General features: G+C 37.9%; 1 protein-coding gene across 1 annotated transcript; it reads right to left on the bottom strand.

The window, feature by feature from the left end:
• Nucleotides 1-12,770, bottom strand: LOC117293040 (proton-coupled folate transporter-like). Its single transcript, XM_033775254.1, has 8 exons — nt 12,447-12,770; nt 8,655-9,575; nt 8,102-8,238; nt 7,465-7,582; nt 6,832-6,915; nt 6,013-6,169; nt 5,139-5,191; nt 1-62 (listed from the first exon to the last, which is right to left on the bottom strand). The coding sequence occupies exons 1-8, from the start codon at nt 12,463-12,465 to the stop codon at nt 1-3; spliced, it is 1,551 nt and encodes a 516-aa protein (XP_033631145.1). The 5' UTR covers nt 12,466-12,770.
• Nucleotides 12,771-14,099: the final 1,329 nt, after the last annotated feature.

The following is a 14,099-nucleotide window of genomic DNA, read 5'->3' as shown; positions in this document are numbered from 1 at the left end:
TTACTCTGCGTTCACTTTCTCTTCATCGTTTTTCAGCTGCTGGTACTCATGGTGACCGTCATCTGTTAAAAAAAGCAAAGACAGACAATTTTAAAAAGCTTTCCCCAGCAAACCTTCATGGTGCAGTTTTGTATCTAGGTCATCTTCAGAGCCTGGCTTCGTAGTATCTAGGTCATCTTCAGAGCCTGGCTTCGTATGATCAGTTTTTTTTTATCGGCCTCCATTAGTGTTTCCTATAATATTTGCTATTTTAAGACTATAACCCAAAGTAGTCTGTTCATTAAAACCTTTGTTTATAACATTATTAAAATTAATGTTAATTGATTGATTGATTGATTGATTGATTGCTCAGAAATGTCGCAATGAGCAGCATGAAATATAATGCTGACTTGAATTAAAATGATTTAAGAGTCAGTTCAGGTAAATAATTGACATACTTGCTCACGGTCAAAAAATGAATTTTTTGTATACTTTGTGGGTGGAAGGGCCTTGGGGTGCAAGTAAACAAAATTGCATTTTCAATTCCATATATAGCCCGTTGCCATGGTTACGGCTCATTTTGTTTTTTGGCCATTTTTGGCCGATTTTGGGATCTGAAAAACTGGTTTTTAGCTCATTTTTACAACTCCACCCCACCAAAATGCTAAATTATTTCAAAAAACCTAGTATATCACTACAAAGTATCATCCTTGGCCTTTCTTGAGAAAAAAAATTATTGCTTTAAATATCACCCTTGTGCCATTTTTGCATCGTTTATTACAGTATGTTTTTAGAACTTGCAAAATCGCAATTTTTACCCTATTTTTGGACCCCAAAATGTCAACTTGCCAGGGGTCTCAGAAAATTTTCCTTTCGGCTGTGGTTAGGGCCAACATTGGTATTCTCATATCTGGTGAGAAAAACTTGGGCAATTGTATCCTGTTGTGACAGTACTGCCTCAAAACTAGACTTTTTCCCCCAAATAATATTGACATACGTGTCCACGGTGAAAAAAAAGGAATATTTTGTCTTATACTTTGTGGATGGTAGGGACTTGGGGTCCAAATAAACAAAATTTACATTTCAAATCATTGTATAATACGTTGCCATGGTAACAGTTCATTTGTGTTTAGGCCACTTTAAGCCGATTTGGGGGTCTGAAAAACTGTGTTTTAGTTAATATTTACAACTCCACCCCACCAAAAAACACAATTATTTAACAAAACCTTTTACATCACTACAAAGTATCATCCTTGGATTTACTTGAGTCAAAAAATTATTGCTGTAACAGTCACCCTTGTGCTATTTTTAGAACGTGCATTAGAGTATGTTTTTCGAACTTGCAAAATCAACATTTTTAACATATTTTTTTTATTTGTGGTAAGAAAAACTTGGGCAAGTGTATCCTGATGTACAGTACTGTCTCAAAAATAGACTTTTTTTCCCAAAACAGAAAAATGCATTTTGAATTGTTTTTTCTTCATACTGAATTTATAACATTATGAAGTAATAATTCTATCAATCTTGCAGCTCTTGCTAAGCACTCTGTAGGCTTAGTGGATTACCCAACATTGATCAGGAACTTTTGGTGACATAAATTTTAGAGTTTGGCGGCCCAGCCCCGATCATATTTCTTGACATTGCATAAAACAATTTGTTGTGAATAGCGCCTCTTCTTTGAAAGTGTTCCCTTTCGGTTGTGATTGGGGCGATTATTGGTGTTTTCATGTCTTCTGGGGAGAAAACACTTGGGTTTATTGTATCCTGTTGTGACACTACCTGCCTCAACTATAGTAATTCTTTTCAAAAACAATGCATGCTTGTAAAAATCTGACACTGTTTCCATGCCCTTTGAGTATTGAATACAAAGTTTTTATTTAAACATAATGGTATCCAACCAAGCCATAACCAATGCTTTGCCACTGAGAGTTCTTGATTTGGCTACTTCACCTATTGTACAGGTACATTATGATTCCCATTGCAAGTAGAGTGCGATGAGCATTCTTTACAAGTTGCTTTAATACAGGGCCTACTCTCCTTGGTCCCTGCCTGCTACCAAATGTAAAACTTTTCATAGTGATAGAGATCATAAACAATATAGTTTCTGTGCTGCAGATGGTTTGGAGCATCCAATCATGTCCAGCACAAATGTGGGAAATTAAAAAGCCTCCGCTTAAAAGTGTTGGAAAAAGTTTGTCAAGATCTTATTAAAAACAATGATACTAACGATTTGCGAGACACGTTGCCTGGGATCGGTCAAACTGGTCTTTGAAATGTGTTTGTAACCGTTTGTTATAAAATGCATATGCTTAGAAAGATGCTTTTGGGTGATACTTGTGTGGGATCATTGTTTTCTACTTTTAAAATATCTTTCTAATCATATGCATTTTGTAATAAACGGTTACAAACGCTTTTCAAAGACCAACTCGACCGATCCAAGGCAACAGGTTCCTTTAATGAAACAACATTGAAAGAAGTTGTAAATACTTGCACCTGCTCAACCTAAATTATTAAGATGCAATTGCAGTGACAAAAGTTTATTCATCCTAGTTTGATTATTTTTTCCATTCACTATCTTACTAATTCATATTTGGTATATATGTCTCTGAGAACGATCAACAAAAAACATTGTCAAACATTACCTGCTGAATTGTTTATCACGTTAAATAAACCAACTCTGTTATTGTTTGCAACAGTACAATTGAAAGGAACCCCACCATGGGTGGGGGAACTGCTTACCGGAGGCTAAGACAGGTGAAAGGCCATTTAGATACTTTGGAGACAGTATTTGTGCACTTTTAGAGCCTCTTTGTTCTGATGGGGATGAAAATGTTTAGTTTGGTAGCAGGCAGGGGACCAATTAGACTGTTATAAGGCCATGTATAGACAACTTGTAAAGAACGCTCATCGCACTACTTCTCTTGTGAATCATACCTGGACAACTAGGTAAAGTAGTCATGACAAAACAAGAACTCTCAGTGGCAAAGCATGGTTGTGGCTTAAAAATTAAAATGTTGTACTTGTTACTTTAAAGAGCATGGAAACAGTGTTTAACGAGGGTTACCTTCAAAATGAATTGTTCTTGTTTTCGGAAAAAAATACTTCGCCCCAGCAGACATGCAAACCACAATGATAGCCCAATCACAACCAAATGGGAAATATTCTGAGAACAAATAAAAATTAAGACAGCACAAACTTTCTTGATGTGCAAGGGGAATTAAAAAATGTGACTTTCAAAAAAGAGGCGCTGTTCACAAAACTTTGTTTTATGCAATGTCAAGAAATATGAGTGGGGCGGGGCCGATGTGGGGTAAATTCTAAGATTTAGGTCAACAACAAGTCCTGATCAATGTTGGGTAATCCACTAAGCCTACAGAGTGCTTATATGAAAAGCTGCCAGATTGATGGAATTATTACTTCTTTCTGTTATAAATTCAAAATGAAACAAATATTTCAAAATGCATTTCTCCATGTTTTGGGGGAAAAGGGTCTACTTTTGAGACAGCACTGTTACATCAGGATACAATTGCCCAAGTTTTTCTTACCAGAAATAAAAAGACAAATTTTGGCCCTATTCAAAACCGAAAGGAAAATATTCTCCTGAAAAAAAATGTTGAGGTAAAAAATATGGTTAAAAATGTTGATTTTGCAAGTTCTAAAAACATACTCTAATGCACATTCTAAAAATAGCACAAGGGTGAAATTTATAACAATAATTTGTTGTCTCAAGTAAAGCCAAGGATGGTAATTTGTAGTGATAGAAAAGGTTTATGAAAAAAAAAATTTGGGGTGGGGTGGAGTTGTAAATATTAACTAAAAAACAGTTTTTCAGACCCCAAATCGGCTTAAAGTGGCCTAAACACAAATGAACTGCTACCATGGCAACGTATTATATAATGATTTGAAATGTATATTTTGTTTATTTGGACACCAAGTCCCTACCATCCACAAAGTATAAGAAAAAATATTCCTTTTTTTCACCGTGGACACGTATGTCAATATTATTTGAAAAGACCCTTAAAAAGCATTTTTTCACGTTTTGGTTGAAAAAGTCTAGTTTTGAGGCAGTACTGTCACAACAGGATACAATTGCCCAAGTTTTTCTCACCAGATATGAGAATACCAATGTTGGCCCTAACCACAGCCGAAAGGAAAATTTTCTGAGACCCCTGGCAAGTTGACATTTTGGGGTCCAAAAATAGGGTAAAAATGGCGATTTTGCAAGTTCTAAAAACATACTGTAATAAACGATGCAAAAATGGCACAAGGGTGATATTTAAAGCAATAATTTTTTTTCTCAAGGAAGGCCAAGGATGATACTTTGTAGTGATATACTAGGTTTTTTGAAATAATTTTGCATTTTGGTGGGGTGGAGTTGTATAAATGAGCTAAAAACCAGTTTTTCAGACCGTCCCCAAAATCGGCCCAAAATGACCAAAAAACAAAATGAGCCGTAACCATGGCAACGGGCTATATATGGAATTGAAAATGCAATTTTGTTTACTTGCACCCCAAGGCCCTTCCACCCAGAAAGTATAAAAAAAAATTCATTTTTTGACCGTGAGCAAGTATGTCAATTATTTACCTGAACGACTCTTAAAGGAACATTGCATGATTGGTTTTTGCTAACAAAATAGGTGCTGGCAGTGTAGGTACTTTATGTAATCAACCATATACATAAACTAACAAGACCTGTATAAGTTTGAGATCGATCGACCAACTGGGTCACGAGAGAATAGTGAAAAACCCGATTACAAATTTTGCATTGCATCGATGCCAAAATAAAAAGAGAGTAAAACGCTCACTGAGCGATGAGCTCCAAACGCGAAGTTAGATTATTTATTTCTCATCAAATATGACATTTCTGACCGAAATATTTCAAGGAATGTTTTCAACTGTTATCATCATTAGACCGCGTAAGTTTTATGTTAATCTGTGATCTTCACGATTTTTGTTTCTTACTAATTCTGTAACTTTCCTTTAAACGACAGCTTCAACAATTTTGTTTATTTCTAAACGATTCTTTGTTAACTGAATTCATTGGCGCAATACACGGGGTCCACCCCCCTCTTCTCTCTTTCGAAAAAGACCAATCAATCATAAAATTGTTGTAGGTATCCCAAATTCCGAAATGAACGTCTCCTTAAGATTCCACATACCACTATCAAACGTGTCATCGCTTGATGTAACTTTGATGTCATACCAAAGATATCTGCAAAATAGAACAATACAATTGATGAACATTTATTAACCGTTGACACATCACTTGAATTTTCAAAGATGATGTGCACCAAAACAGCTTTTGAAATGTCTTCGGTTTTTTTTTGCCCAAGTAAGATTGTTGTAACATAAGTTGTCTGGCCTGAGTATAATATACTTGGTTCTTATCGCGCACATATCCTATAATTCAAATTCAAATTCAATTCACTTTATTATCCACGATGGGAAATTAATTTCAGCCTTTTATACAAACAATTTACTAAATTTTAATAGTAAGGCATTTTACGTCGCCTTTGTTCATCCATAGAGTATGGTTCATCAGACATACTCATCAACGTAGCTCCAACTCAACCAGCCTGAAGAAACGTGTAAAGAAAGGTGTTCTCGTAAACAAGAAACCCCTATACTCTTCCGCGATGCTCCGTGTTCTACACTGCCAATCCTAGTAGTATATACACTGGACCATCCGAAGTCAATGCCATGATTGCTCAAGGACACAAAATAATGCCACGACCAGGATTTGAACCCACCCTCTGTTGAGTCTCGAGGAGCCTGTACGTTACAACGCTCAGCTACGAACTGCCTAAGAGCGAAAAGTTAGGTCCACACACAACGTTCTGGAAAGTAACAGCATTTCAGCATATTTGCACATAGTTTTTATGCTTTTTGTTTGCAACATTTGCCAACATAAATGTGATAACATGCGATAATCGCAAACAATGTGCATTGATTTGTGATGTGCGATGCCCCTTATACGGGCATCGTAACGAAGTCTTCATAATAATTATGTGACGAAAGAACTTCAGTACTTACAGAAGAAAGAACAATGATACAAAGTAGATACCAGCCAGAACGACAAAGGACAGCCCCGGCCAGATTGGTAACGAGGCTGCGTAGATGCTGTTAAACACTGCTGAGCCGGCCGTTGAGGTGAGTGTTTGTATAAGAGTGGTTGACGCAAACAATGATCCTATGAGAGGAGGAACAAAACAATCAAATTACTAAATTTACTCAAATTCTAGGAGTAGGCCTACTCCTAAAGACTTGGCACCTTTAATTTTAGTTATTTCGCCGTTTTCTCGAAAGTGCAATGCCCTGGGGAGTTAAAGTTCGTGATGTCCTAGACTGGACCATTCCAATATCTAACAGGGGAATCAGGTCACAGAGTAATGTTTCATCCATTCTTTATGCAAAACAAACTTACAAACATCAGACCTAGATCTAAACCTTCTGATAAAGTGGAGCCATGTTCTATACTGGACTTCATATTTCAAGCCTTTCTCAGATTCAAATCTTTCGGTAAAAATTACCTTTCTTGAAAACTACATTGCTTCAAAGGGTAACTCTTCTAAAAAATGTTTTATGACATCAACAGCTCTCCATTGCTCTTTTTCAAGTAGGTTGTTATTGTCATACATTTAAGAAGTAATTACCAAAGGCATACACTCCATTTTTTGCAAAATAATACTCAATGACTGTACTGCACGTAAACACTAATATTACTTTATGAGAATGTTACCAGACGTCGAAGTCATTTTCAAAATGACCGTTTTTTCAGCATCGATACCTCATGTCATGCTTGGCTCTTGAAAATTAACTTTCCCGCCACCGTCTCTCGGATCTCGACCTTACCGTATTCATGTGGCTCGACCAGCTTTGATTTTATTGAGTTCAAGATGACGCAAGGGAAACCAATAAACATACCAACGAAAGGAGCTGAAAAGGAAAAAGGGTGACTTTAATGTTCATAAAATATTGTCTTCTTCTATAGCGTTCATATCCGCCACTCAGTTTCAACTTTAATTGTTTATTTAAATAATGAAAGTAAAATAAAGGGGATCAGTTCGAATCTGAAGCTACTTTAAATTTCCATTTGCTGAGGAACGGTGGTTAAACCAGTTGTGGTATAGTGGTGTGGGTACAAACTAAAGAGCAACTCAGAATAATCTGCTGATTATTTAGCAGTCAATGGATTATTTAAATGTACAGTAAGGTCCGAAACACAATATGGAAAAATGTCAAAGTTGATGGTTCAAATTGTTGGTACTTCGTTCGGTGGTAGTCACCCAAAGTCACTATACAATTTGGTATGTGTTTTATCAATGAGCCTACCACACACTAGAAAACGATAGGGCCTACGTGTCAATGTCCGCGGCAGCACACTCTCATGGACCCTAACTAACCCCACAATCATCCCGCCTCACACCTGTCTCTATTCGGTTAATTATATTAATTTGCTATTAGGCCTATGACATCAAATCTCACCTAACATCATGTGTGTTGTGTTTTTGGCAAACGCCATAATGACCAGCGCCGAAGCGGTCGATACAACTCCAATGGATACCAACCCAAGGTCTAACTGCACCCAATGACGTTTAACCAGCTACAACAAAAATCATCATTTCAAACTCATGAAACAGCCGTGGGCACAACACGTCAATATTATGCATATACATCGGAACACACATTTCAGGAAATTGATGAGTAGCTTGGAGATGTGACGTACATCCTGCCCACTTTCTACGTCATCAACTTTAATTCATAGTTGTCGACCCCCCCCCCCCTGCCTGACTCCCTACGACTTTGTTCCATCAACATCAAACAAGGAAACCGCAAAAGGTATACAGTTTTGTGGGAATTTAAAACCAAACCTGAAGCAATTGCAACGTCTTCTTGAAAGACGTGGACATTACAGTTTAACATGTCTTTCTCGATTTTATAGTAACTTTTTAACTGGGGGTCAGATTCACTCGTTTCACTTGGCAACAGACTTGGACGTTTACACCAAATATGAGAAACTTCAAAGACGTGCACTCGTTTGCTTTTGTTTAGTTCAATTATAAGTTGTACTTGGGTTTTGAAATCGGGTTTTGCAATGATACTTCAAAATTAACAGAATTACCTGAAATATTACTGGCAGTCCAACAGCCAAAGTGAATGCCTTAAGGGTAGTCCTCAGACTGATGAAAACACCGATGGTTGTGGCCGACCAGTTCAACGGTGTATGCTTGGTGTAAAGCACAGTCAAATCCATCTCAGCTGTAAGTGATGATACAGTAATTGGAAAGGGTGAAACAGATCACAGATTAGTTATGCCGTCTTCGGGTTTTTTCCCCGCCTTGAAATAATGCAACGAAACCCATTAGATGTAATACTTCTTGTACACACCGTATATCAAATTATGTAGCACCTTTTTATAAACCTTTGGTTCTGGCACGGTCAAGTGTGCAGAATTTGGGTATTATGTGTTCGTTGATTTTACGGTTTCAAAAAATACAGAACGGACTAAGAAGAAATTTGGGTTTGGTCCGATCAAATCATTTTGAACGTCAAGAGATTTACTACATGGTGTTTCCACACCGCACTTGATTGTACCACACCATGAAACGTTTCAAATTCTAGGCTATACTTCTTGTTCATGTTTTGTATTCTAATGTATTTAAACTTTATTTTACCTGATGAGCAAAGATTGTGGATGATGCCTACGAGTTGAGTCAGTAGAAGATGCTTACGTCTGAAGCCGAGTCTCGCCCGGAAACAAACCAAGACCGTTTGCTCAATACTCGCCAACACCTTAGAGGACAACCTACTCAATGTCATGCAACACGGGCCACACCCAGCTTTCTTTGTGTCATCGTCACTGTCCCCACTTTTCTCAATGTCGTCGTCGTCTTCGATGACATAACACACGACAGTCTCATCAAGTAACAGCACGACGTAAATAATAACCACGATGTGTATGGCAACTACGATTAGGTAAACAGCAGCGAACCCCTCTTTGTCGATTAGTATTCCAGAGAGGAAAGCCCCAAGAGGCCCACCTAAATAACACATGGATTTCATGACCCCAAGCCTTTTGGTCCGGTTTGAAATATCAGTGATGTCACACAGGTAACACTTGGCTACAATATAGGCGATAAAAACATTACCGGATAGTCCAACGATCACCTCACTTATAAGTAGATACCCGAGATGTAAGTGCGGGTAAAGTGCCTGGAAGCTGAAGCTGACTGCCCCGAAGATGACCCCAAATGATGGGATGATCAGAAAGATCTTACGGCCCACGGTGTCACTGAGAGACCCGTAAATCGAGGAGAATAGAGCTCCTGGGAGAAACAGCGCAATCTTCAGGTAGAAGCTCCAGTAAGCTGCATCAGCATGGACGATATTCTCCACAGCAATGAACTCATCCACACCCTCATTGCAAATTGTCTTGTTGAAGTTGAGTAGACATACTTTCTGGAGGACTAACTGTTGGTTTGAAGGCTGCTGCATGAACGTAGTAACTGAGATGGCGAACATTACAGGCTCCACAGTTATGAGCTTCAAATACTTCATAATCGACTGGGCGAAGTCGGCGAATTTCATTTTTGCGTCTGTGAAAATTTTAGATGTGAAAAATAAGTTATAGTTCAAATGACCGTTGGTATAGAGCTTCTTATAAGGAGTGGTACAGCGATGTGTGGGATATTACACTGCCACTGAATAATACACAAAATATGGCCTCTCAAAGCTGTGTGGCAACAGGGCCCAATTTCATGGCTCTGCTTACCGTAAGCACAGAATCGGCGCTTACGGAAGCAGGGAATTCTGTGCTTACGGCAAGCCTATTTCACGGGTTAGCGGCGAATTTGGGCTTCTGCGCGTGCGTACTCAACGTTACTAGGCATTCTACGCTTACAAGGCTAGCGCAGAAATTCGGCGCTTGCACGTAAGCGGGGAATCGCGATCGTAAGCGCAGAATTCGGCGGTAAGCATAGCCATGAAATTGGGCCAAGGTGAGGAGTTTAGCTCTTTCTTACCCCGGGCGCCAGATCACACAAGCTCATGCAAAAAACTCAAACTTACACTCTTTTGTGAACAGACAGAAAGAAATAGGATCTTCAAGACGTCTCTGGTTGTTCTGCTACCTTCTGAAGCGTAAACAGTTCAGGTGTGCGCGTCAGCCACCATTGGAAAGACTATAATGCCACGGCTGAAGGTCAATGACAGTTCTATCCGATTCGTGTAGGGTATAAGAGTAAATGGAGGACGCATTCAGGTGTCATCATTTTTGTAGAACGGGTTTGGTAAAGGGCAGTGTTTGATCAAATGTCTTATGAAAATATTTTGAGCGTGCTAAAGGTGTCTCCTGTGCACAACCTTTCGTCACTTGTCTCTAAGTTTATGTACGAAGCATGACTCTTGGTTTTGCACTTTCACTCATGAGTGAACAACGCACTTTTTTACCTCATGTCTTCCGATTTTGAAAAAAATTGCTGTGATTGTTAGTCCTTATGAGCAATGAATGCACAGCAATTTTTAGCCCGATCGAACTTACCATGAGGTCATGGCAGAAACCACTAAAATCTGACATTTTTAGGGTAAAATACCACCTTTTTGGTAAAAATATGTCATAACCATGTCAATTCTCATCACATATATGCAAATTTTGCATCAAAATGATGAGAATTGCATGCCCAAATCAGTTCTTTTGTCAAAAATAAATTTTCTGAAATGTAGGTAACTATAATCTTTAATATGTTATCGTGACTTTTGACCCAGTTTTTGAAATAATGTATCATTCCAAAAATCAATGAAATAAAAATTTCTCGATAGAGCATGTCTTCCTCTATCAGAATCCACTAAGAAACAGTTGGGCTCTTCAAAATTTACAACTTTATGACTATTTTTGTACAAGTACCGTGATCTTTAATATGTTATCGTGACCTTTGACCCAATTTGTGAAACAATGCATCATTCCAAAAATCAACAAAATCAAAATCAGCGGGGGGGGGTCTACGTGTTTTTATTTTATATTATATATGCAGTATCTCCCGAGTTAGCATTTTACCCAACTTCATGGGGCCTGACCCTTTTCGAGGTCAGGCTGACCCTAAAAGTTGACGAAATGAGATTTAACCCGGATCAGGTTGACACATGTCCGGGTCATTTGAACAAAAATTCAGGGTAAAGAAGGTAGTTTTCTCAAAAAGCTCAAAAGCTCTTCATTGCTCGTAAAATAATTTAATGTAATTGAAAATAAACAGTGAAAATATATTTAAAAAAATACTCAAAATAATAATAAATAATTGTATTTGTAAATCACTGTAACAATGTCCCTATACACGGGTTTTCATTGCAACCGTGGCCTTGGTCTTCATCACTTCCGATCAATTCAGTCTTTTGTTTAGGTGTGTCATTAAATACAATGCAATCTACGTACATTATCTACAGGAATTGATTGAGCGGATGGGATCAACAAACAGCACTGTCAATGAATAGGGGACTACGTGTTGGAATGTCCAATTAGTAAAACAAATTCATTTATGTACATGTATTTGCTTCTAATTGTCTGTCCGTAGACCTACGTTCTTTTTCCTGTAAATGTAAACAAACAAAAATAATATATTGCAGAGGTGACTGCTTTATATTCTGGCACCCCTGTTTTAACAACCCTTTCGAAACCTCCTTGTAACATGCATGCTATAATTAATATTAGTTTTGGTTATAGAGGTATATAGGGTTAGGGTTGTTAGGAATATGAAAAATAGGTCATGATGTGTCGAAACGTAGTGTAACTTTTTAGTGAAACAACGTCAGGGTGTAGCCTTAGTCCATATCAATACGGAGTCTTAAAACCTTTTCAGACTATAAGACGTGCACTGTAGCCTCAGAGCTTTGAGACGTTCAGGTTCAGATGTGGAAGGAAAACAGATCATTATTTTTGTCTGAATTGTTTACAGTGTTAACAGCGAATACGATTGTAATCGTGGCATCGCAATCAACTTGCTTATATTATTAATTGCCGCAATCCGCAATTTTTAATAAAACATCATTGAATGTCATTTTTCATGTTGTTCACATCCAAAACATGACCCATGAGTTGAGTTGTGTGGTGTGTTTATCGAAAACTGGACAAAAAGTGATCGATTTACTTTATCCCATTAAATAACGGGTTATACACAAAAAACGGCAGTTTTAATAGACATTGTCCGTCTATATCTTGATTCGTACAGAATAAAATAGGGTGTTTTCTTGGGCTTGATGCAAAGTAACATTAACATCCGTTCTTCATTCACGAACATTACACTGGCGGCAGCAACAAGAACATTGTGCACATAATTACTCAAAGTTACATAATTATAGAAGCAGCAGTTTTGCCAATGGTATAACCAATGATCTGCTGAGATTTCCAACACGTTTATTTGTATTCCCGTGCTTGTATACAGCACATATCCAACTGAAATACAAATTTGTATACTTACCACGTGTGTTCGTCTCCATGCAGACGATGTCTCCAACTGCAGCTAACCAATGACCGCTTACTTAATAATTGTTACTACAATACAAGTTTGATATTAAACTTCACTGGTATATGAGTATATTATTTGTGTTTTAACGCAAATATTAAACCAAGAATGCAACGACGAGATGAAAATAAATCCATCTAAACACACTGCGATTTCAAAATGAGACACCAGAGACCGTGTGCATTTTTCTTTTTCGAACGGCTATTTACGTTTCATTTTTATAGTTTGCGCAAAACAGCCGTCTGCTTTTTTAGTTCTAGAACACAAGACAAGAATACAAGGGTGGGCGCCCTAACCAGAAACGCCAGCACGGCCAAGCTAGTTTTGGTGATACACGGCCAAGCTAGTTTTGGTGATAATAGATAACCTTTGCCCTTATCCCCTTCTGAGGTTATTCACCACATCTTTCTGCATCAGTGTTGACTTTTGTTCTACTCTAGAAAAGATATCCTTCGATTTCCATTCCTAAAGCTTGAAAGACCATTGTGTTCAACAGTTTCATAAGCCTTCACAAAATTACCGTATATCTTTGGACAATTGAATGTCCAACTATAATGCCTAGTCCCGTTATATCCTTGTCAATGAGTTGTTTGGGGTGCTTAATGGAGAACCCTTTTCTAATGCAGTCTGTTCTTGCGGCTTGTTGCCCAAATGCATTATAGAAAGATGTTGTAAAAGTAAAATACAATTATTATCCACACAAACATGCCTCGAAATTGCACGGTTTTCCTTTTACCTCGTCGATTAACACGGTCGGCCATTACGGGAGCATTTTTGACTGCCGACCGTGTTAGTTCGCACAGTAAAGGGTTAACAACGCAATTTCGAGACAAATTTTATGGATCAATGTATCTTGTCTACCCACTAAATTAAACAAAACTGTAACAAACGCTTTTTAGAGACCAGCTCGTCCGATCCAAGGCAACGGGTTCCTTTAAGTACAATTGGGCCGCTGACTATAACTATGCACAAGACTTGTCAGGCTTTTTTGAAAAATAAAAGTTTTACTAATGTTTCAAAAGACGACATAAAATTATGAGATAATCCTGGGAAAACAGCCTAGGGTAGGAAGAATGTTTTGCCTGTTTTTTATAACTTTTGTTAAAATGTTGCAGAGAATGTGATTTGCGTCAGCTGTTGATATTTTTTACTGAAAGACAAGCCACAAAGGAAAACAAAAATACACGCGCACCAAAAGGTGCCCTTTATCGAAATTGTCATCAATAATTTTGTTTCACAAGAAATAGAAAAAAATAGTTAATGGCCTGATGTTTCGACCCTGGCAGAGTCTTTCTCGAAGGCTAAATGACAACACAACAAACATGAACAGGTAACTAAGTGAAACATAAGCAGTGAAGTGGAAATACATGAATGGGGTTAGAAAGCATACATAAAAAAACAGGGGGTAAACAATGAATAGGGGGACAAAAAAGGGGGGGTGAAGGGAAGGGACCGGCTTGACAACAAGCAAGAAGATGGAAACACAAAGGACAACATCAAAGGTGGTGAGGTTGGGTAAAAAGTAATTTATTAGTGAATGAGGCTCAGGCTAAAAGGCTATGGGGAAAAAAGGAGACGGCAAAACAAAAGGTTTATTAGTCGTTTCCT

This window comes from Asterias rubens, chromosome 1 (genome assembly GCF_902459465.1).
Source record: "Asterias rubens chromosome 1, eAstRub1.3, whole genome shotgun sequence".
NCBI lineage: Eukaryota > Metazoa > Echinodermata > Asteroidea > Forcipulatida > Asteriidae > Asterias > Asterias rubens.
The sequence above is the reverse complement of the archived record's forward strand: the minus strand, read 5'-3'. Positions and strand labels throughout refer to the sequence as shown.